This window comes from Trichoderma evansii (assembly GCF_050947405.1).
Source record: "Trichoderma evansii strain SZMC 28006 chromosome Unknown GGI43scaffold_2, whole genome shotgun sequence".
In the NCBI taxonomy this organism is placed as follows: Eukaryota; Fungi; Ascomycota; class Sordariomycetes; order Hypocreales; family Hypocreaceae; genus Trichoderma; species Trichoderma evansii.
In genome coordinates this window covers 3,329,970-3,353,966 of record NW_028145204.1, presented here as the reverse complement: position 1 = coordinate 3,353,966, position 23,997 = coordinate 3,329,970, and the positions used below count along the sequence as shown (strand labels likewise).

General features: G+C 32.3%; 6 protein-coding genes across 6 annotated transcripts; 2 read left to right on the top strand and 4 right to left on the bottom strand.

Moving 5' to 3' along the window:
- Window positions 1–8,542: 8,542 nt before the first annotated feature.
- On the top strand, window positions 8,543–10,155 carry GGI43DRAFT_174047 (uncharacterized protein). Its single transcript, XM_083199753.1, has 3 exons — window positions 8,543–8,891; window positions 8,951–9,456; window positions 9,511–10,155. The coding sequence occupies exons 1-3, from the start codon at window positions 8,745–8,747 to the stop codon at window positions 9,938–9,940; spliced, it is 1,083 nt and encodes a 360-aa protein (XP_083065609.1). The 5' UTR covers window positions 8,543–8,744; the 3' UTR covers window positions 9,941–10,155.
- A 1-nt stretch (window position 10,156) lies between these two features.
- GGI43DRAFT_174050 (uncharacterized protein) lies at window positions 10,157–11,377 on the bottom strand. The gene is made up of 3 exons (XM_083199754.1): window positions 10,896–11,377; window positions 10,530–10,843; window positions 10,157–10,440 (listed from the first exon to the last, which is right to left on the bottom strand). Exons 1-3 carry the CDS (start codon window positions 11,224–11,226, stop codon window positions 10,261–10,263), a joined length of 825 nt encoding a protein of 274 aa, XP_083065608.1. The 5' UTR covers window positions 11,227–11,377; the 3' UTR covers window positions 10,157–10,260.
- A 381-nt stretch (window positions 11,378–11,758) lies between these two features.
- On the top strand, window positions 11,759–12,845 carry GGI43DRAFT_429884 (SDR family oxidoreductase; the record flags this gene model as incomplete). The annotated part of the gene is made up of 4 exons (XM_083209188.1): window positions 11,759–11,799; window positions 11,857–11,906; window positions 11,988–12,156; window positions 12,224–12,845. The coding sequence occupies 4 exons, from the start codon at window positions 11,759–11,761 to the stop codon at window positions 12,843–12,845; spliced, it is 882 nt and encodes a 293-aa protein (XP_083065607.1).
- Window positions 12,846–12,854: 9 nt separating this feature from the next.
- GGI43DRAFT_395103 (uncharacterized protein) lies at window positions 12,855–14,386 on the bottom strand. Its single transcript, XM_083204840.1, has one exon. It carries the CDS (start codon window positions 14,186–14,188, stop codon window positions 12,971–12,973), a length of 1,218 nt encoding a protein of 405 aa, XP_083065606.1. The 5' UTR covers window positions 14,189–14,386; the 3' UTR covers window positions 12,855–12,970.
- Window positions 14,387–16,828: 2,442 nt separating this feature from the next.
- Window positions 16,829–21,339, bottom strand: GGI43DRAFT_429882 (ABC transporter ATP-binding protein; the record flags this gene model as incomplete). Its single annotated transcript, XM_083209187.1, has 12 exons — window positions 16,829–17,292; window positions 17,347–17,465; window positions 17,513–19,170; window positions 19,236–19,782; window positions 19,837–19,914; window positions 19,970–20,064; window positions 20,116–20,286; window positions 20,356–20,691; window positions 20,752–20,806; window positions 20,870–20,957; window positions 21,025–21,130; window positions 21,181–21,339. 12 exons carry the CDS (start codon window positions 21,337–21,339, stop codon window positions 16,829–16,831), a joined length of 3,876 nt encoding a protein of 1,291 aa, XP_083065605.1.
- A 966-nt stretch (window positions 21,340–22,305) lies between these two features.
- On the bottom strand, window positions 22,306–23,683 carry GGI43DRAFT_429880 (uncharacterized protein; the record flags this gene model as incomplete). The annotated part of the gene is made up of 1 exon (XM_083209186.1): window positions 22,306–23,683. The coding sequence occupies exon 1, from the start codon at window positions 23,563–23,565 to the stop codon at window positions 22,306–22,308; it is 1,260 nt and encodes a 419-aa protein (XP_083065604.1). The 5' UTR covers window positions 23,566–23,683.
- Between the last annotated feature and the right edge of the window lie 314 nt (window positions 23,684–23,997).

The window sequence follows — 23,997 nt, the reverse complement described above, 5'->3', positions numbered from 1 at the left end:
TATTAAATTAAATAATAAATTTAAAATAAAATATTAAAATTATATAAAATTTATATTTTTATAAGTTTATATATAATTTATATTATTATAATTATTTTAAAATTATAAATATATATTTTTTATATTTTACTAGGCTATTATTATATATAAAAATATTATTTAAATATATTATATAAATAAAATTAATAAACTTTTATAAAATTAAATTAATATAATTTTAAAAAATTATAAAAGTATTTATAAATTTAAAAAAAAAATTTAATATTTATAATAATTATATTTATAATAAAATATTATTTTATACTTATTTTTTTTATAAATATATATTTAATAATATATATTTTTTAAATTTAATTTTATATAAATAATTATTTTTTTAAATTAATTTAAGATTTTATAAATAAAAAAAAAAAGTATTTAGTGTTTATAAGTTATTTTATTTAAAATATAATAATTAATATAAAATTACAGCTTATTATTTTTTTTAAATATAAATAATATTAAAATATTAAAAAAACTAATAAACCTTTTTATTTATTTTTTAAATAAAACTGTTTATATATATTTATAAAGTTTTTATAGTTTAAATTTTATTAAAATATAAATAAGTTTTTAAAAAAGCAGCTTTTTTAATTTTAAATTAATTAAGTATACTAGTTTTTAAATAAAAGCTAATTTAACTGCTTTTTTTAATAAGAATATATTTTTAAATTATTTATATTTAAATAATAATATAACAAGTTTATTTTTATTATTAGCTTTTTATAAGATATTTTATTATAATTAATAGCTTATTTTATTATTATAATTTATTATTATTCCTAGTAAGCTTATAATTATATATATTTAAATAGTTTAATTTTATTTTTTAATTTACTTTTTTAATATTATTAATTAAAAAGTGTCTTTTATAAGAAAATAATACTAATAGTTTATAACTTATAAAATAATAAAATTTATTTTCTTAAATTATAATTTTTCTAATAATATATTATTTATTATATTAATTATATAAAAGCTAATTAATTATTTTTTTATAATTTCTTAATTATTAATAAGTTTTATTATTTTTATTACTTTTTTATATATTTTTTTAATATTATTAAAAAAAATACTTTTTATTTATTATATTACAAGTAATAAAAAAAAAAGTTTTTTAATAAATTTTATATTTAATAAATAAATATTATTTTTAAAATTAAATATAATATTTATATTTCTTTACTTATTACTTAATTAAAATTTTACTAGTTTTTATATAAAAAAATTTTATAACAGATTTAAATAACTTTTTTTTTCCTAGGCTTAATAAATATATTAAACTAGTTTTATATTAAGTTTAATAATAAAAGTATTTACTAGGTTTTTATATTTTTTAATAATATACTTGCTATTTTAATATAATATATAATCTAGTACCTTATAATTAATATAATAGTAAACTCTCTTATATTTCTAGCACTTAAATATTTTTTTAAAATATTTATTATTTTATAATAAAATAATTACTAATCTTTTTTTATTTTAGCTTTTTTACTTTAATAAATACTTATAATATACTATAATATATAAGGTTTAAATTAAATTTAATATTTTTAATCTTATCCTAGCTCTAGGCTTTTACTTTTATATTTTTATTATATAATTTTATTTAAATATTTTTTTTTTTTAAATAATTAAATTTTTTCTTATTTTTAATAAATATTTAATAAAAGATTATTTAATTTTTATAAATTTTAAAATAATAAAAAAAGCTTTTATTAAAATTATATTAAACTAATTTATAAATATAAAAAACTTTTCCCCTAGTATTTATTTAAAATATTTTAATTTTAAAAATACAGCTATTATTTAAATTCTTTTATTTTTAATATAAAAAATATATTATTTTATATATTTAAAAAAAAATAATTTTAAATTCTTATTATTTACTTATTTTATATTTTAATATTATTATATATTACTTGTAAATTTATAATTAATAAATTAAACCTTTTTTATATTATTTAAATATTTCTTTAAATATAAATAAAACATAAATTTTAATTAAATTTAATAACTTATAAATTTTTATTATAAGGCCTTATTAAATTTGAATATAAAAATATTATAAAAGCTTTTTAATAAAAAGCTTTTTATTAACTTACTAGTAACTTATTTTTTTAATATAAAAGCTTTAATATTTTTTTAAATATAAAAAAACAAGTTTTTTTTTTATTTTATAAAATCTCTTATAACTTATAATTTATATTTTTACAGCTAGTTAACTTTTATATTAAATTACTTTTACAAAGCTTTTTTTTCTTTATTAGCTCTTAAAATAAAAAAAAGTTTTTATATATTAAAATTTACTTATATATTAAAAATAACAGGTTTTAAATTAGTAAATTACAGCATATATAAAGCACTTTTACTTTAAGCTCTTATTTTAATTTTTATTAATCTTTTTCTTTTTTTTATTAAAAGCAATAAAACTATTATAATTAAGTCTTATAAAAAAAATAATAAAATATTAAATAAAGGCTAGGTACTTTTTTATTATTAAATAACTGCTAGGTATTATTAAAAGATTATATTTATTTTTACTTTTTTTTTTTTTTTTAAAAAAAAATCCTTTTTTTTTATATTTTTTTTTTTTATAATAATTACTTTTTAGCTAGTTATATTAGATTTTCTTTTTTTTATTCTTAGTTAAAGATATAAAATTTATTAATATAATATAAAATATTTATTTAAGCTTAAAGAATAATAGCTAATTTCTAGCTAGTTATATCCTAGCTTTTTTATTACTTAATAATTTTTAAATAATATAAAAAATATAAATTAAATTTTTAATAATTAATTTAAAAAAAAGTTATTATTATATTTAATATAAAATTATAAAATTATTTTAAAAAATAAAAAAATACTTAAATATTATAAAATATATAATTTTAATAAAAAAATTTTTTATATTTTAAAAAGTTAAATATAAATATAATTAAATAAAAAATATATTTAAATATTAAAATTATTTATTAAATATTTTATTATATTTATATTAAAAAAAATAATAAATTTTAATTAATTATTAATTATTAAAAGTTAAATAAAATAATTATTAAAAATAAAGTTTTTTTATTTTTAATTTTATAAATTAAAAATTAATTATATAAGAAAAAGTAATTTATAACTTTTAACTTTATAAAAGCTTATATACTTATAAAAATAAAAAAAGAAAATAAGTAAAAAATAATATTTATTACCTAGTATAAATTATATAAATATATAATTATATTTTAAAATTAATTAATATACTTATTTTTTTTTAAAAATAAATAAATTATATATTAAAATAATATTTAAATAATTTTATAATAGTTTATATTAATAATATTAAAAATTTTTTAAATACTTTTAAAAAATATAAAAAATATATTTATTTTATATTATAAAAATTAAAAAAAATAAAACTTTTAATTAATTTTAAAAAATATGTTTTTTATTTATAAAAAGTAAACTTTTTAAAATATATTATTACTTTAAAAAAAATTTATATAAATTTATAAAAAATTATTATAATTAAAAATTAACTTATATTAATAATAATTAAAAAATTATAAGTTTTTTTTTAAATTTACTAATTATTATTATAAATTTATTAAAAATTTTATATAAAAAGTTATTTTATTAATAAATTTAATAAGAAAAAATATTATTTTTAAATAAAAAAAAAATAAGAAATATTTAAAACTTTTAAAAAAATAATTATATTTAAACTAATACTTATTATATTTAATTTAAAAAAACTTATTATTATTAAAATAAATATTTTTTTATATATAATAAAAAAAATATTTAATTAATTAAAAAATAATAAAAAATTAAAACTAATAATATTTTTTTTTATAAGTTAAAAAATATAAAAATATATTATTTAATATATAATTAAAAAATATTTATTATTATTAAAGCTTTTAAAAAATAAAAATATTATTATTATAAAAATAAATATAATATTATTATTATAAAAATAAATATAAAATTATTATTTTAATTAATTATAAAAACTTTTTTTATTATATTTTAATTAAAAAACTTTTTAATTATTAAATAAAATATTTTAAATTCGTATTATAATTTAATATTAAAATTATTTATTATAAAAAAATAAAAAATAAAAAAAATTAATATATTAAATAAAAAAATTAATTATAAATAAGAAATATTTAATTATTTAATATAAGTATTTTAATATAATAAAAAAAAATATAAAATAAGTTAAATTTTATATAATATTTAAAATTTTAAAAAATATTTTAAAAATATTATTTAAAATTAAAAATATTAAAAAAAAAAATTATAAAATATAAATATTTAAAAAATTATAAAAAAGAATAATTAAATATATTTATAAATGCTTATTATATAAATATAAAAATATAAAAAAAATATATAATTTAATTTTTAATTATTATAATATTAAAAAATTAAAATAATATATATAATATATTATTTTATATTATAATATATATTAATAAATAAAAAATAAAAAATATAAATTATATAAAAAATTATAACTACTGCTAGTTATTAAAAGATTTTAAAAATTAATAATATTTAATTATATTACTTAATTTATTTTTATTAAAAAAATTACTTATTAAAATATAATATAATAATATATTTATAATAATTTATTATTTTATAAAATAAGTATATTTTTTATTATATAAAGAATTATATATTTTAAAAAAATTTACTTATACTTATATAAATAAAATTACTATTAAATATAAATTATTAAAAGAAATAATATTAAATAAAAAATAAATATTTATTTTTAAATTTTAATAAAAATTTATAATTAAATTAAAAATAAATTATAAATTTAATATTATATATTATTTTTAAATAAATATATAAATTAAATATATAAATTAAATTATTAAAATTTACTTATAAGTATATATTAATTTTATATAAAATAATTAAGTTAAAAAAATATTAATAATATAATTATATTATAATAATACTTTTATAAAATTTATAAAGCTTATATTTTTTATATAAATTATAAATTTATTTTAAAAGTATTTAAATTATTATAAAATAAATTTAATATAAAAAAAATATAATTATAAATTAAATTAATAATTAATTTATATAAAAATATATATATATAACTTAAATTTATTTAAAATTATATAAAAAAATATATAAATTAAAATAAAATTATAAAATTAATTTTTTAAAAAAAAAATATAATTTATTTATTATAATACTTATAAAATTATAAACTTTTAAATATTAAAATAAATAAGCTAAGTAATAAATTAAATATTAAAAAAATAAAACCTTATAAGATTTTTAAATAAATTAAAGAAATTAATTATAAATTAATTTTATTAAATATAATAAAAATTTATAATTTAATATTTTATATATTATAATTAAAAAAAATTCTAGTAAATAAAAATATAAGATAGCTTATTTTAAATAAAATTATTATAAAAAATTAAAAAAAAATATATAAAATTAATAAAATATTTATTATATATTAAAACTTAAAAATATAAAAAATTAAATATTTTATTAAATAAAAAAAATATTTTAAAATAAAAATTTTATAAAAATTAAAAAAGTATTTTAACTTTTAAATATTAATAAAAATTTTTTTTTAATTTCTAAGAATAATAAAAAAAAGTTAAATAAAAAATTAAAATTAAAAAGATTTATTTTTTAAAAATTTTATATTATAAAAAAAACTTTTAATTCCTGCTATTTAATTTTTTTAAACTTATTTAATAAGCTTAAATTATATTATATTATTTTTTTACTTTTAATATAAAGCTAATACTTTTAATACTATAAATAATTTAAAATTTTATTTATTTTAATTTAAATTTTATAAAAAGCTTTATAATACTATAATAATAATTTTATTAATTTTTTAATAGAATTTAAATAATAAAACTTAGAAATAATATATAATATTATAAAATTAATATAAAATAATAAAAATAATAATAAATAACTTATATAAGTTTATTATTATTTTTTAATTATTATAAAAATAACTAGCTTTTATATATTTATTATATTTTAAAAAATAATACTTAGTTATTTAATAATAAAAACCTTAAAATAAATAATAAAAATAAGATATAATATTAAAACTTTTAATAGTAATAAAATATATTAAATAATAATAATATAAAATTAATATAAAAATTAAAAAAGTTAAATTAAATATAATATTAATAAAATTTAAAAAAAAAATATATATATATATATATTATAAAAATAAAATAATTTAATTATATTAGCTTTAAAAATAAAACTAATAAAAAAAAAGTATTATATTATAACTTAATAATACTTAACTGCTTATATTAAAGCCTTAAAAAAATATATTATAATTTACTTTAACTAATAAAAAAAAAGTAATTACTATATTACTAGTAACTATTACAGCGCTTATAATTATTAACTTAGTAATTACTTATATAATTACTAATTAAAGTTATAATTATATATTATAAATTTTTTATATAAAACTTTATTAAATATACTTTTTAAATAATTTAAATAATTTAAATAATTAATTATTATTATAGTATTAATATAATAACTAGATTAATTACCTTATATTTAAAGTTATAGTTATATGATTATACCTGCTTTTAAGATTTAAACTTATCTCTCTGCTAATATAAACCTGACTTAGGTTTATTACTTGGGAATCACTTACCCTATACCTTGGTATTAGACCTAGTATAGACCTGAACGTCACATAAACAGAAGATAGTCAAACTCATTGTACAATAATCTGCTTTGCAGGGGTACCAATTTGTGGCATAAGTCCAAAATTCGTAAATCCATAAATTACCAGAAAGGGTGAACTCTCCAGAAATATCTTCAATATTATTCAATTACTAGGTAGTTGAACTAGAACAAGAAGAAATATTTGCGGATGGCCGTCTCGTATTGCGTTAGTTAATTAACCAGATGCATTCACTTCATGGTATAAAATTAAGCTTACCTTTTAGTAAGCGGCTACATTCCTTTAGTATCTTCAATATGAGATCGTACTAATTTCCGTGTACCAAAAAAATGCCGTGTCAAACGTCGCCCTACATGGCAACTAGCTGTTATATATGTTCACGAAGGACACCTAGAAATAGATGGAGTATAGCGTGATTGCGGAACACGTGCGACACCGACAGCGATATATTCTTACACAAATATACCAACAATCTCATTCAGTGAATCTGCCCCCTTTAAGCTGTAAACTCTTTATACTACTACATTTCATTATTCATTTTTCCTTCATATTCCAAAGCAGTAACTTTGTACAATTCTTACGCTCACATAGATTCAAATAAGAATAAATAATGCCGAAGACCTACAAGGAGTAAAAGCAAAATGCTATATACGTATGATAATACTTTTCCAATTGTAACGCTCTCAGGCGACCGCAGGATCCCAGTTATCATTGTTGGAACACCTTCAATCAACATTGAAACATGTGATGCAAGCAATGGCAAAATAAAATTTTAAAAAGGAAAAGAAGAAGAAAAATTAGAGCATTTGCGGAGCGATAATACCCGTACTCTATATAGTACGTCGGAATGCCCTAGTCTCTTTAAGCCGTAGGAACAAATTCAAGAAAGTTCGGAAACGGCTTTTGTCGGGACCTAACAATGGAGCATGGTGGATTAGATTGATAATATTAGACATACTATTCCTTCTAAAGCTTAGCCAGGGGATTCTGTCTCTACCTGATCGCAATCGACCCATCACATTTAGGTGGAATTTAACTACCTATAGTTAGTCCACTGGCTAAATTTTCCAGGGAATACGGAGTACTGTACGGTACGTTCTCCAAATAGCATCTCTATGTTGTCTAGAGGCAATTTCACGCCGAAGATCATGAACGTTAGTAAAATAAACTTGGATTTATGAGATAACGTATCTCCACTTACATTTTGACGAATGCTTTGCGCTTGCTCAATTGAGTGCACCAACTCTGAACGCATACTACTGGACATTACAAGCAGAGGTAGGTGTGTGTTAAAAAGCGAATGACTGATATAATATTAATTTGAAACAGGAATATTCCTCTTCCATATTAAAAAAAAAATAACCATCGCCAAAAAGGAAAATAGCGAGTTTACAAATCCTTAGAACAATGATTTGGAACTGGCTGCTGCAGCCATGTGATACCTGACATGTGGGTTTTGGTAAGTAAATCTCCACTTATCGCGGGGAACTTTTGACAAAAGCTTAAGCTGAGACCGAACCTGACTATTGCTGAAACAATAGCGGCCTATCACTTTCTTCGTCGTGCGCTGGTGAAGCCGAGGTATATAGTTATGTTGTGTGGCTGCTTTGACTATTTTAACCTTTATAGCCCCTGATGGAGAGATCAGTCTGCGCGACAAATAGACATGTCACTTACACGGAGTACTATTACTTCATAAAAAAGCGGCTGAGGCACTTGCTACATATGTGGCTTTGTCTAAACATGGAGGCACATATCTCGCTCTGGTGTCCAAATTGAGCATCGCTTGTATAACCCCTGAGACAGGTTTTTAATCTGCGAAAATAGCAGCATCTCTTTAGGTAGTGGCTGTCTATAATAATCTTTGAGGCTCCTTTTGACAATAGTTTATATATGTGGTGGGCCTTGGCTGCATTACATTTATGCTCGACTTTGAATCAATTCTTTCCTATATTTTAGTATTATCCAGCACTAAATTATGTCTGGAAGTCGGGGCCCTGAAGCGTTAGCAGTTGTTATAACACTGTATATCACAAGCTTTATAGCCATAAGCCTTCGATTCTACACTCATGGCTTTATTCTGAAGCACTTCTTTGCTGAAGATTATATATCATTAGTTGCCTTGGTAAGAGATAATGTATACAGTGGAATAAATATGGTTCAAATACTGATAGACCCTCGCAGATATTATATACTGCTTACACAATATGCGCATCTCTCTCTATCAGATATGGCGTAGGCACACACGTGGTTGATGTACCACCTGATAATCGCCCAAAGGCTATTTTTTATAGATGGATTCTCACTTTCATATACGTTATTCTTTCAATGCTGACTAAATGGATTGTGGGTATATTTCTCCTACGAATCTGCCCACGTAAGCGCTGGCGACAAATTACAATCTGGACCATTTTGGCCGTTATTACCATATTCAGTGTTATATATGAGGTTTTCGCTATCCGGACTTGCGACCCAATTGAGTTACAATGGACGAGATATAATCCAATCCCACCGACCGAGGGTAGCTGCAACGCAACAACATTCGCCACAGTCACGACATATATCTCAGCTTTTATCAATGTTGTCGCTGACTGGATATTGCCCGCACTACCAGCCACTCTTGTATGGAAAGCACAGATACCACAACGAGAGAAAATCTCTATCATTGCCTTGCTTGCTTTGGGATCTGTGTAAGCAGCCACTTCTTTGTCGTGAGGTTATGCACACGCGCTAATTATATACAGTGCCTCTATCGCTACGATCGTTCGCATTCCCTTTGCAAAAGGCTATCTTGATAATCCAGATTATCTCTATACAACCGTCGATCTGGGTATTTGGAGTACAGTTGAGATCGGAGTTGCCCTAACCACCTCGTCTCTTGCAACACTCAAACCCCTATTGAAACGGATGCGGCTTTTCAGCACTATATCATCATCCCAGAGACTTGGCTCTGGCTCTGACGAAAGGATCAATAACACTGGACTTGGAAGGAAAATAACTATTACTAAGAGAGTTGATGTTTCCTCTAGCCCTCGAGGTGAAGGAGAATCATGGCGGAATAAACGTGACCGCAAAGGATCTATGGATGTGGAGTTGGTTAGCCAGCATGATATGTATGCTCCTGGCCGGAACCAGGACTCAGATATTGAAATAGGCTTCCATAAAGGATATTAAGATGATATTGAGCGTAGATGTGTAAACTTTAATATGTTTTTTGTATGTGATAACGCCAGTGACTAAGAAAATGACATGAGAAAAAATTCCTAAGTACAACTTTATTAATAACAATATAGGTAAATGGGAAGAATGTAACTCGCATCCACCAACCAGTAAACAGCAACGCGTAAACTTTTACTATTTTCTCACAGCAAATAAACCATTAATGCTTTCTTATCTTAGGGATTCAAGACTTAATCCTGTTCAAGTTAATATGGTACTTAAGCATCTTGATTGCGACATCTAGAAGATTGCAGTCTTTAATACCTATTGCCCAGCTAACTTGTATCGTAAGGTCCCATCACAATATTATATCTTGGGTCGTATATTGACTTCGAAGCCAACTCCAACAAGAAAGGAGAAACTTTCTCTCTTTGTGGAAATGCTCTACGAGTCTCGGCCATCTCGGTGAAGGCCACCCCATGAATGTGAAATGCTTCTACTTGCCCTTCCCAATACTATGAGAGAAGTTTGGTCAGCATATTGGCTTTGGGTGCGCTAAACCAGCCCAAAATGCATATGAACTTTGTTTAGAATTAATACGTACTGCTTCAGTAGCCATACAAAGTACCAGAGCCATAGCGGCATCTGTTGGGTAGCTTCCCGTGCTGATAATGGATTTAATTTTCCGTAAGCATAAGAGAAGGTAATGTATCATAAGCTTGTGATACTTTTCAGCTTCACCAGGGTTGTTTGAAATGAGGCTGTATCTTCGTGCTGAAACGTACATCACGGCAGTAAACAAGCTCATGTCTGTCATGGCAACAGGCACAAAAATTGATTTCATGCCCCTTTGGAATGACTGCTGGGATTCTTCGGTAATGCACTCGGTCCAACCGTTCGGTATTACCCATTCCAAGACTATATAAGAAGTTAGGACGTCACAAAAAGAGGTTTTAGTAATTTTACGTACAGAAATTGAAGAGGAATAACTCATTCCCAGAGAGGGGCCAGGGAAAGCAGGTACTACGAGCTTCTTTACCACTATCACTAATACGAGCCTGCAGCTGTTGCGCGGCGCTCATACTGCTCGCGTGATACAGCGCTAGCTTCTCAGTAAGAGCTCGCCGGCGGCGAGCGTGAGATTCCTTGGAAACATGCGATCTGATCTGGCTTAGCGCACGAGTATTGTTCATTTCTTGTGGCAAAGTGGCAGTGATAAAGTGCAGCGTGAGCGGTTGCATATCATCAGGGCGAAGGATCTTGACATTCTGCCTTCCCCGTTCCGGCAGTTGCTCAGACATCCTTTCAGTGGGTTTTGTGGTCCTCACTTTTTATGGCGCCTTTGTCTTGACCCATAACCCTGCAGTAGAGAATATTCATAGAATCAATGAATTTGCCATGAATGCGGATTATGAAGTACGGAGTTTCGAATTAGAGACTCAGTAAGTGATGCTTTCCGGGCTTATGGAGCACGTGAATCGGAGTATCCAAGCCACCCATTCCATGACCCATTTTTCAGCCCCAAGCATAAGCAGCTCCAAATACCTAATTGGGATTGGTCTAACTGTCGCAAAACTGGCTGGTAGCCAAGCTCAAACTAAGCGAAGACAGGGCAAGTAAGCAGGAAGACAGGGCAAGTAAGCAGCTCCAATATCCTACCTAGGAAATCAGACCATACAAGTATCTTGATGTCGAAATCCTCGTCGTTGGTATGTAATATATATTTAACGGTGGCCTTTTTCCTTTGGATACTTGACAATATTTTTTGCATATAGAAGCTATTATACCAAGCCATACAGAGCGGTTTTGAGGGTGTGCGTTTAATACTCGATCATGGCGTCAAACAGCCAGCGAAAAACAGTGCTTATTACAGGGTATGTATTTAACGATACAAAACCTCAAAACCACTTTTAACAAAACATATAATTTAGATGTTCAAGCGGAATTGGCGAAGCATTGGCGAAAGAATTTCAAGCCAGAGGTATGTTATTACCCGTTAGATGCATACAAGTCGGCATTCAACAACCAAAATGCTTACACATCCTTCTCCACCTCTTGTTAGGTTATCATGTCATCGCTACCGCTCGAAAATTAGAAAGCATATGTCACCTTGTGGAAATTGGAATGACTACTTTGGCTCTTGATGTTACCAAACCGGAGAGTGTTAAGGCAACCAAGGTAGAAGTGGAAAGAATTACTGGCGGTAAGCTAGACGTTTTGGTCAATAATGCGTAAGTGAAGTTATATTTGGTTCATCTGAGTACTGATTAAGCTTGAAGATTGCTAACTAAAACCTAGGGGAATTCTTACCCGTGGTGCATTAGCCGATGTCTCACCAGAGCAAGTCTACTCTATATTCAACACAAACGTCTTCGGTATCATGGCTGTTGTATCTAGTCTCTTACCGCTGCTTATCGCAACCAAAGGCACGATTATCAATATTTCATCAGCGTCATCTGTGACGCCATTCCCTTTCAAAGGACCCTATGCAATGACTAAGGCAGCCTTGAATTCATATGGTCGTACTCTCGCTATTGAGCTTTCGCCTTTCGACGTGCATGTCTTGACATGCCCTACTGGCTATATAGAGAGCAAACTAGAAGCCAATGGGACGGATCAAGTACCGGAAAACAGTTTGTACAAAGTCATGGCTGGAAAGATGGACTTGTGGTTTCCAGCAAAGCAGATGGAAGGTGCAGAATATGCAAAGCTAGTAGTAAACGAAGTGCAGAAAGGACGAGGCTGGGGGTTGGGTCCTTGGAGATTTGGGGCAATGAGAGAATGGTTATGGGTGGGAACAGGGGCATCTAAGGGCTATTGGGCAAGCATGATGGGAGAAGCATTTTTGCAGCGAGGATACAAAGGAATGATCAATTGGAATGATATTTCTAGAAGTATAAGAGAGGAGAAGGGCCTGTAGCAAACGGCTCGGCGCTCAAGCATCGTGCGTAAAGTAATAAGAATATATTTAGCTCAGCCTCAGTCTCTAATGAAATTATAAAAATAAGAAAAGTAATAAAAATAAATTAGTCTCTTGGCTGCATATCAATGGCTTGGTGTAATCCAGCCTTGGAGTTGTTCGTCGGTCGCCTGTTTAACTGAAAGATTGTTGGGTATATTCACGTTAATCTTAGCAAAGTATGGGCGACGGTGACTAGCCTGGTATTTATCCGTGCCTTGCTTAAGGGGAGCATCGCTTGGGTTGTATCCAGCAAATAGCAAAACCCAGCTGTTATTTGGACCGATCTGAGCGACAGTCGGCACACCTGGGGCAAGGACCTGATCGCCGATGTAGTGCCAGCCATTGTGCTTCTCCTCGCCTTGGAGAAGGTAGTAGACCTCTTTCTTGCCCTTAGAACCCCAGAGATGATCCGGGTTATTCTTCATCACTTTGCGGTACTGTTGGCCAGGGGCGGGCAGGAACGTATCTGAGTACGCGATGCCAATTTTGTACGTATTCCGATTGTACGCCCCTACCGAATAAGCCATGAGGAATTTACCATTAATGGCATGGATGTTACCCGTTTCAATGAGCTTGAAATGTCCCTTGCCAGAGACATAATTCTCCGATTTCAAATTTTCGCCAGGGAGCAATAAAAAGGTAGGATTGCTTCCAGGTGTCAATCTCGTAGGGCTGTTAATTGGCCATGCAGCCACACCATCACGTTTTGGTTTCTTAGACTTCTGCTTCTGGTATAAGAGGTATAGCTGCCCGTCTGGTGTCTGGAAGTACTTGCCATCGTAGTTAGCGTCGACGTTTTCCGAGAAGGACCCGACCATCACCTTGTCCCTAACCCGGGACGTTGGCGGCAAATCCGTAGGGCCTGGGTTCTCCGAACGCGCGTGAACAATAACACTCCATCCAGATATTCCATCGCATTTTTTAGGCTTGCTCTGTACGTGCAGCGTTACCAGTGCATCCCATGAGCGATCCTTGCTCTGGAAAGGGTGAATCCCAGCAGCGCCACAGATTTTCGTGCCCGCGGCATTCGCTGTTTGATTCAATGCTGAGCCGGTCGTGTATTTATTCTTGTCAATAGAAGCGCATCCGGAAGTGAGGTCACTATTGCCACACTTCAAATACTTGTGCGTGGTGCCTGAAATATAAAGGTCTTTGGCACTCTGGTAAACAACGTGAAACGGGTCAGAGAAATAGCCCGTTCCTTGATTGACGTTCGTTACGGGAGAGACAGGTATATCAGCCGCCCACACTTGTGTAACAAGTGCAAAGGTTGCAAGTTTAGCAAGAAATGTGATGACCATGTTGGATGCTGGGTCTTCAAGGACTCATAGGAAAGAGCAAAATGGCAAAGTGAAAGAAACCCTGAGATCACGCCTGTGCCATGATGGCATGACATTGAAGATGCCAAATATTTATAGGCATAGAGAAGGTAGATCAGGATCTAGAAACTTGTAATATCAGGCGTGACACTAGCAACTGGCAGAGATGTTTTAAAAAAAAAAAAAAAAGCGGCCGACGTGAATGTGGTCGGGGCCAATCTCCAAGAAATTGTGGGTTTTAGCGTCACTACTCCATATTTTCTCTTCCGTCAATTAGGAAGGTATATTTACAATTTTTTAAAGAAATAGAAGCATTTATTGCTGCTGCCTGGAAGGATTCTTTATTATGCTAAGGCATTTTGAACCCCATAGGAGAGGGTGGAGCTGCTGTTCCCTGGTATTTCTTTCTTCTTGCTTACTAGAACATAAAATAATAGAGTGGGAAAATAAACCTATAGGATTAAATTATACCCCACACGTATATTTTCCATCAGTATGCGAAAAAGCTTATAGAAGTATTTTATTGGCTGTTTTCTCACAGGTAGGAATCTTAAATCAGCGCCAGGAAAAGGCAGGAAAATAGTTTGAAGGTCTTAGCCATCTATATTATTATTTATTATTTATTATTATTATTATTATTATTATTATTATTATTATTATTATTATTATTATTGATATGCTGCTGCAGCTGAGCTGCTTCCTCGATGGGTAAATCTACGAGATTTCGATTTATACTCCCAATATAAACAGGCTGTCAATGTAATAACTCCAGAAAACGCTAGTATAAATGGAAAAGACACGTAGTGGCTTTAGTTAACAGTAGTTATATGGTGAGTAAGTAATATGGATGTTTTAAACATGTATTTAATCTTGATATTGTGTGAACCAGTAAAAGTCGTCTACTTTATTTTGGATAAGCGGATAGGAGTAAATCTCTATAGCATGGAAATTGTGCTAGTTAGCAATTATAACTCTGGTTAGTGATTACCAGAGTAATCATGAAACTAGCGGATGCAATGCTCCATGCTTGGCGCGCTACCACTGATGCCGACTACCCGTCTCTGAAGCAAGCGATATGGTCGCCGGGCAATGACATGGTCGCCGATTCAGCCTGGTGAGTATATTCTTGTCTCCTATAGAGGCTAGTGCTAGTCTAACGGGGCTGTCAAGCATCGCCAGGGTCTTGCAAATCGGCCGATGGTCCGCTACGTCGCCGATAGTCCGCTGTGCTGTTGGCATCTTACTTAGCTGCCCGCGCTACCAACTTGAATAGTTCTCCTAAAGAAGGAATCGGGATTATCTCAGAATGATACATATATGTTCTCTGCAAAGGCACATTTTGATGTCAAAATGACATACCCTGAAATTTGTTACATTACCCCAAATTTGGTGGTGCAAAGGCAGCAAGATGCAATGCATACAATTGCCACAAAAGCTCGCTCTCGATACAGTAAGACTCAAAGATAAAAGAGCAAGATTCACTCGCTCAAGAATAAGTGCGAGAAGTCAAGCATGGGGGTAGGGGAATTGATACTACAAATTGGTCCCTCGTAACGAGATGATCTATTGCATTCAGCTATTTCCGTCGGAACGGCTGCTACAACTGCTAACTTTCATTGCTGTAGGATGCAACAGTATGAAGAAGTATCACTAGTTCGCTTGTGCTACTCTTATCACCCGACAAGTCTCCAATAGTCTCCAATAATTACATAACAATAAAAGATATGGTATATCTTTTACAGAACCTATATCAGTAGATAATATGCCAATTTGAGTCAGATATTCACTACAAACTTACACTATGAACTTTTGCTGTGCTTACTCGGCGTTTGTCGCTTGACCCCATTCTGACCTCATGATCGCCGCTCCTACTCTATTCTGACCTCATGATCACCATTCCTACTTTATTCTGATCCCGTAATCGCGATCTCTATTATGTACATTGTACACATACTATTACTGAAACTAGAAATCCATCATACTTATCAAACTCTAATACATAATACGAACTGCTAAACATGCCAAGGCTTTGAGACATACGCAGATCGGATTCGGACATCATTCTTAGGTTACCGGTATCGCCATCATAGAACTCGAATTATTTTACAGTTTTGTCTTCAAAGTGTAACAGTCTTTTTGTCCACAGTCCGTTTCGGAATACTACTGAAACCTTCTACCGGACAAACGGACCTACGCAGTCGTAAATTGTACACGTATGATGAAATATTGGAAAGATAAAATTATGGCATTATGGCATTAGCTATAGGATAGAATTGATATAATACAAAAGCATAAAAACAATATTTTTAATATTTTATTGCATAGCGAAGAATATCAACGATGTTCTACGCCTTTCCAACGACTTTCAAGAGGATATCAATAATGTTAATATTTTCATGGGACATACCGCTTTCTCAGTACTTCTTTTTAGCCTTTGGATCATGATATAGCGTTTCCCTTTCTACTGTGGCTTGAAGGCACATGAAAATTTATCAGGTCGACGTATTATGCTTATATGGTATTTAAAAACAATTTGTTGCAGATGCTCTAGGCGCTGTAGAACATATACGCGGTGTAGTATGGAATAATTTGTGTCTTGACTCCGCCACTAATGTCTGTATTCTATGCGTCCAATGCTTGACTTTTGCACATTCTCCAATAAACTCCATTCTCTTCAAGTAACTCAGAATGGCTTCCCTTTTCTAATATCTTTCCATCTCCAAATACAAAAATAACATCTGCATTTCTCACGGTAGAAAGTTTGTGTGCTACAACAACCATTGTCCTACCTTTTGAGGCGCGCTCAAGAGCTTCTTGTACGAGCTTCTCGTTCTCAGGATCTAGGGAGCTGGTTGCTTCGTCCAACAACAAAACTTTAGGCCGTCGGATAAGGGCGCGGGCAATAGAAATTCGCTGTTTTTGCCCACCAGAAAGTGATACACCACGGGATCCAACAGCAGTACTGAATCCGTCGGGCAAAGACACAATGAAATCGTGAATTGATGCGTCACGACAAGCTTGATGAAGTTCTTCATCGGATACTGTAGATGGGTCTACACCTAGAAGTATGTTTTCTTTGATCGAACCTAAGATAAGCTTGGTTAGTCTACAATGTTTATAGAATTTCAGAGGCCACAGACCATGAAATAATGAAGATTCTTGAGCAACTAATGATAACTGTCTGCGATATTCTTTCACACTAAGTTCAGCAATATCGGTTCCGTTGTACAATATCTTTCCTTCTGCAGGATCATAGAATCTATAATTGAATTAGCTTCGTTGACAAAATAATAATTGGCGGCCTACCTTTCTAAGAGCGATATAATACTCGTCTTCCCGCTGCCAGATGCCCCAACTAAAGCAGCAAATTGTCCCTTTTCAATCGTCAGATTCAGCCCTTCAAAGACGGGTACGTCTCGAGTAGGATATTTGAAGTGAATGTTTTGAAGTTCAATTCTAACACCCTCTTCGGATCCCGGAATTTCTTTGTTTAATCCAACGTTATCCTGAAAACGAGACTCCCGCATATCTAAAATTCTATTTGACGCAGTTGTAACTTGTGCTGCACTAGGCCCATAACTCAGGCTTTGTCCTGCAGCTTCTCCCGCGTTCAATGCAACCATAAAGGATACGAAGAAGTTTAGTACCGTAAGCTCTCCATTAGCAAGCAAGCGGCCTCCATAATATAAAAGCAAAGCTTGGCAGGGTATAGTTGCGCTATCAGATAGACCGACGAGGAATGTTGCCCATCGGGCTTTTTTATACGCTGCAGCCACATGATTTCGGCAAAGGGTCTCGAACCGTTTACATATAGTCTCTTCTAACGTAAAGGCGCTCACAGTCCTGAAAGCGGCGATTGACTCGGAAGCAAATTTAGAGCTTTCAGCGAAAACTTCATTGTTCATTCTCTCAAACTGCAGCTCGTATTTGAATCGAAAAAATGATGCCACGATGCTAATTGGGAGAACGACGCAGCATGAAACAACGGCCAGCTTCCAGCCAAAAGCAAATGCTATTGATATAGAGCCGATGATGCTAAAGATGGCAATGTAGACGCTCGCCATGCTTGCACCCAAGAGCTCATCCAGCCGTTGCGGGTCAGACGCTACTCGAGCAACAATAGCACCTTGAGAATGATCTTCTTGGTCGAAAAATGCCATTCTCTGCCAGAGAGTAGACTCAAAATATTCTTTCTGATATTTTGAGAGGATAATGAGTCCATTGCGTAATGAGGTTGATAATGATCCGAAGTAGGAAATGCCAGCCCCTGCCGCAAGCACTCCAAACATGCCACTCCAAAATTCGCTCTCTGATCTTAGTTTAGATCCCGTGTACTTGGAAACATCAATAACATGAGCAAAGAGCAGTGCTTGTACTGGTCCAGTTGCCCCTGCACAAGCTGTAAAGGCGAAAATGAGAATCATGAGATAGTGGCTCTCTTTGGACTCATAAAGCAGCCGCCCAAAGCTCTTCCAAAAACTTCGAGAATGTTCCTGAATAGAATGATTCGAAACATTCTCGATGACTAACTCGTATTTATTTTTTGGGAGAACAATGGTCGTCTGCGTATCCTCTTCCGAGCTTGTTCCCATGCCGATATCTTTTGTCCCATCCCCAAGGGATATGTTTTGAGCCTGTACTAGGTTAGAATAGATACCATCAGGTATAGCTATAAGACTCTCATGAGTGCCAGATTCTACCAAACTGCCTCCTCGTAAAACGACTATACGGTCGGCTTTCTGTACCGTTGATAAGCGATGCGCGATCGTGATAGTGGTGCGCGACTGAGCAGCTCGATCAAGAGCAGCCTGTACAATTATTTCGCCCCGTACGTCTATAGCGCTTGTTGCCTCATCAAATATTAAAATGTTAGGCTGACGGACGATCGCCCGAGCGATGGCAATTCGCTGTCGCTGTCCACCAGATAACTTTGTACCTCCATCTCCGACAGGCGTCTCATAACCCTATCAGAACTTCAGTCTTAACGGCTTTAATTATCAAGGCGGTATCTGGTGATAAAGAGACTTACCATTGGCAGTTTATTAATAAACTCATCTGCAAATGCCTCTTCGCATGCCTTTGTAACTAATTGCCTCTTTTGATCTTCGGAACTGCTTTCCCATTGGGTTCCAATAAGACCATTAGCAACATTTGTGTAAATTGTCCCATTGAAGAGGAAGGGCTCTTGTTGGACTAAGCCAATTTGAGATCTCCACCACTTCAAATCTACATCATCTAGAGAGTGGTCTCCAATAAAGATGGTTCCGCTTGGCTTTGTTACCCCTCCATGTTCTTCGAGCATTGGACTGGTTGATTCGGTAAGAGAATACCATTGTTCTATAAGCCCAACGATGGTACTTTTACCAGATCCAGAAGGTCCAACAATAGCGGTCGTCTTACCAGCTTCTATTCGTAGGTCCAGGCTGTCCAAGATTTTAACATGTGGTCGACTTGGATAAGCAAATGTGACTTGCTTGAGAAGAATATCTTGTTTGGGATTAACCTCGGGACTTTTAAGTTGGCCTTGGCTTGACTGAGGGGCGTCAATTATGTTAAGAAATTGGCGAGCTGCAGCACTTTTTTGAGTTAGCCGCAGTTAATATGTCCATACAAATGGGTGATAGTCGAACCTGGCTTTACTGAGAGCTAGCAAAGGTGTAGCTACACGTTCTAATGAAAAGACTATCATAGTCATTGAAAGCAAAACACTAATGATTGTTAGTTTAGCAGAAACAAAAATTATAATAGGCGCGCCGTCATTACACTGTAATTGTGCCAACATTGTCCAAGTGACCTTCAAGATAGAGTTTCGTACCGAACCAGAAAGCAAGACCAAAGCAACCAAAAACGGCAAAAAACTGTATTCCAAATTAGCATTTCGAAATATTGTAGATATCATGGACATATACCGTCAATGCAAATTGAAGAGCGATTAGTGGTGTCATTTTGTGACCATGTTTTTTCATCTCGTCTACAAAGAAGGCATATTTTTTAGCAATACGATTCTCAGCGCCGCAGGCCGCGATCATTCGCACGCCAGCCAGAGCATCGCTTGCAATTGAAGAAGCTTTTGCGTCCGCCTAGACACAGCGGGGTCAATTAAATAATGATAGATGGTTAAGTTCCTCGCAAATGAAGGGAACACTCACTTGGCTCATTTGGCTATTTGCTTTGGCAGTGAAGGGCATTAAGATGGAGACTGTCAGAATAATAAATGCAACCACTGAAACGACGACGAAAGATAATTTCCAATTTGCATGAAAAGCCACTACAAGTGCGGCGATTATAGTGGCGTTGTATTCGAAAAACACTCCCAGCTTCTCGGAAATACCTAGTTGCAGAGTATTACTTGTTGATGTAATGGTATTTATGGCGTAGCCAGGAGACATCGAGTCAAGTACATGAACACTCTGTCCGAAGAGCTTTTGCAGATAGTGCAGTCGAATAGAGGATGACAGTCGAATTCCCGCCATACGAAAAGTGAACTGCTCTCACCTGTTAGACTATCTAATAGATTATACGCCTTGGGTGGACATGGAACCTACTTTATTGGCATAGTTCAATACCAGGCGAGCGATGAAGAGGAAGAACATGTACAGTCTTCATTTACTTAGTATACTCAAACAACAAGAACAATATGGAGATTTCACGTGGAAGGCTTACGATAATTTGTCTATTTGATGTCTCAGCCTACTGGCATCGCCATCACCAGACGACTGAGAAAAGCCGCTTAGGTTACCAACAAAGCTACCTGAATAGTTCAGTTTGTTGGTTCATCATAACCTTTAATTGCAAAGAAGAACGTGCGAGAGCCATACCGAAAACAACATTCATCAATGGTAAAGTAACTCCCGTCGCCATGGACGAAAGGATACCCACAGCGTAGGCAAAAATGTCAATCTTGGCTGCATAGCTGAAAATACGCTAATCACTATTAGACAGGACCTCATAGAGATGAAAAGAGCAGAACAAACAAAATAATCTTTGAGCTGAGGCTTCTGCTCTATCTGTCCTAGTGAGCCATCTTGAATTGACCGATGGTCAACAGGATCCGCAGCGACCGAAGGCAATACTGTACTGCTCATAAGCGATGTTTGGCCCTCTTGCTGCTGTCCTATCGACTTTTCATCCATTTTTTTTTTTTTTTTCAATAATCGCACATCGTAGGGCGAATTCCTACTTGGGTAACAAGGTATGAAACGTACAAAATCATCTGGGCATGTGTAACAGCAGAAGCGCGGTATCAAGTAGCCTAGCATCCAGATACCAGCACCTTTCGCGAGAAAGTCGGTACCGAGACGTTCTTTGCAGTCCCTATTCTAAATCCCACAAATGGCACCCCACCCCACATGCATCGTTGCATTTCGAATTTACTGTCAATCTGTTCGGGGCGATTATGCACTTCATACTTGATGGATGCACGGGCACTACTAGCCGGTCTCGTTCCGTGTCGATTAGTACTAGACGCTGACTCGTATTCGACTAGGTAGTAGTATCTCAATGTTTAGAATTACTTCGTACACATACTCCACGCGACGATACCCACCCCGAATCAGGCACGATAAAAAATAGACCTACATCGAAATGGTGCTCATATCACAATGCCTTCGTTTTTACTAAATAAGCGTAGTGTTCCTATCCATGGGCTGATACTTCTACACAGTGCACTCGTCTTGCATCCTCATTCACGCGCAGCCACACTGTTCACACAGTATGGATTATTCCACTCCCGTTTACCAGACCAGGCTCCACGATCAGCGACGCTAGTATCGTATCTCCTGCTTGCCAGTATCCGTAATAAGTGATAGGTAATAATGGATTAGAATTATTGGCTTTAGTATTACCCATATAGGCTATCCGTCGTTAAACGACGGCTGGCCTACGGCGTAAATTATCCGTGGTTCGTTAGGTTTTGAGTTGTAGATTTTTCTCCGCCAATTGCGTATCCAAGACTGAAGTTTCGGAGTATCTACATGTACTCTGTACCTTTTGTACGAGCAGTAGACCATGATGCAGCAATTCGTTTTTCCTACAGCCATTTTCGATCACGACTATCGTTTCACAGGAGATGTAATTTGAACAAGTATTCTCTTTTCTAACTAGACACGGTCTTTCAGGGGCTCTAAAAGTCCCATTTTTAAGGTGTTCTCATTCCGCTCCAGTACCATTGGAACCAAGTCTCTTGTTTGGTCGCAGTGTATGCTACCATATCTCAGATAGGATGCAAACGTTCCCTCTTCGTGATCAGCGTCTACAAACTCCTCTTCATCCCATAGCTCTGCCAAGCACACTAATTTGGGATTTTTAGGTCCGCGGCTCACCTTAATGGCAGATTGATTTGCAAGAGCATCGCACACATAAGCATTCGCTTTCTGCCAGATCTCATCTTTAGGGCCATCAAGACGTGCTCTGAGGAGATTATTCTGCTCGATTCCAGACCATTGTGTAAGCGGCTGTAGAGCAAATAATTCTTGCATCGCAGGCGCAAGGAAAATTTTAGTTGCAAAGTATTCTGCGCCATCAAACCCATCGTTAGGATCACTTAGACTCCTCAGTCTCTCAAGGCACAGAAAGTGTGCAAGATAATCAAGCATGACATCCACTGCAGTAATCATCTCTGGATCCTCAATCACCCTGTCGGATGGTGTTTCTATAGCCTTGATGTGAGCTAGCAAAGGATGCTTGTGGAATCCGTTGGCATTCGTCGTATTCGGACCCCAGAGGCTGAGATAAATGTCATGCCATCTTTTGATGAATGGGTTTCCAGATTGGCAAACAAGAAATCCGTTAAGCATTGTGTAATATTTTTCACGAAATTCGACTGCAAAGCCACCTAGCTCACAGGGTGAAGCTGGATCGATGATGCGATTCCACCATATCTCGTCCAGGTGCCGAAAAAGAAGGGTTCCAACGTCCATCCATGCACCTCCATACTTCCATAGGAGAGGTAGACGGACTAGATCCCCTTGATGAGGACCCACGAATAATCCATCCATGGTTCCTTCATTGAAAGCTTCTGGGAAAAATGATGATTCGACGAAGTGATTGACGTGTGTTTCTGATTCAGGAACAGCATCAAGGACGTGAATTGTCCATTCTGGACCAAGCTTTCGAACCCAATTAATTATATTTCGCTGCGCCCATGGCTGCATGGCTTTCCAGCCCTTATTCCAGAATGTCCATACGTTTTTTTGGGACGTAACGGTGTGTCTCTTTTGTAACCATGAAGCTATCTCTTGGTCGGAACGCTGATCAAGCTTTTCCGAGGCTACTAATCTGACACCTTGGGGTAAATCAGATTGTGCCATATACGTCTCTTCTGCAGAAGAGCTAGTGTCAATATTTGCGCTGGCATTCATTCTGAAGTCGAGTAGCAAGTATAGATATGGAATTGTTGGAAGGTGTGAATTCTAAACTGCGAATGAAATTGGGAGACAAAAGCTGAAGAAGACTTAGACCTGAAGCAGCATGCCAACGCCATCACTCGGGCGTCTTGATCTAAATCTTTCAACCCGATTGAGATTTTTCACAAATGCATTGAACTTGAGTTTGGTAACGTTTCTTTGGCTGTGGACCTTGTAATGCGTGTACTAGTGCATCCTTGAAGCTAGTTGCGCCGTATTCGGCTGAGCTTCCCCAACGCAGGCTGTTAGCGGTAAGCTCGGAATATTGAACCCGCCTATTGCTCTGTATTGCTCTATACCGTATATTCTCTCGAAAAATTTAGAGGCAGGCCTGTCTGTTGCTAACTATAGCAAAGTAGCTATCTACTATTCTGGTAAATATTAGGG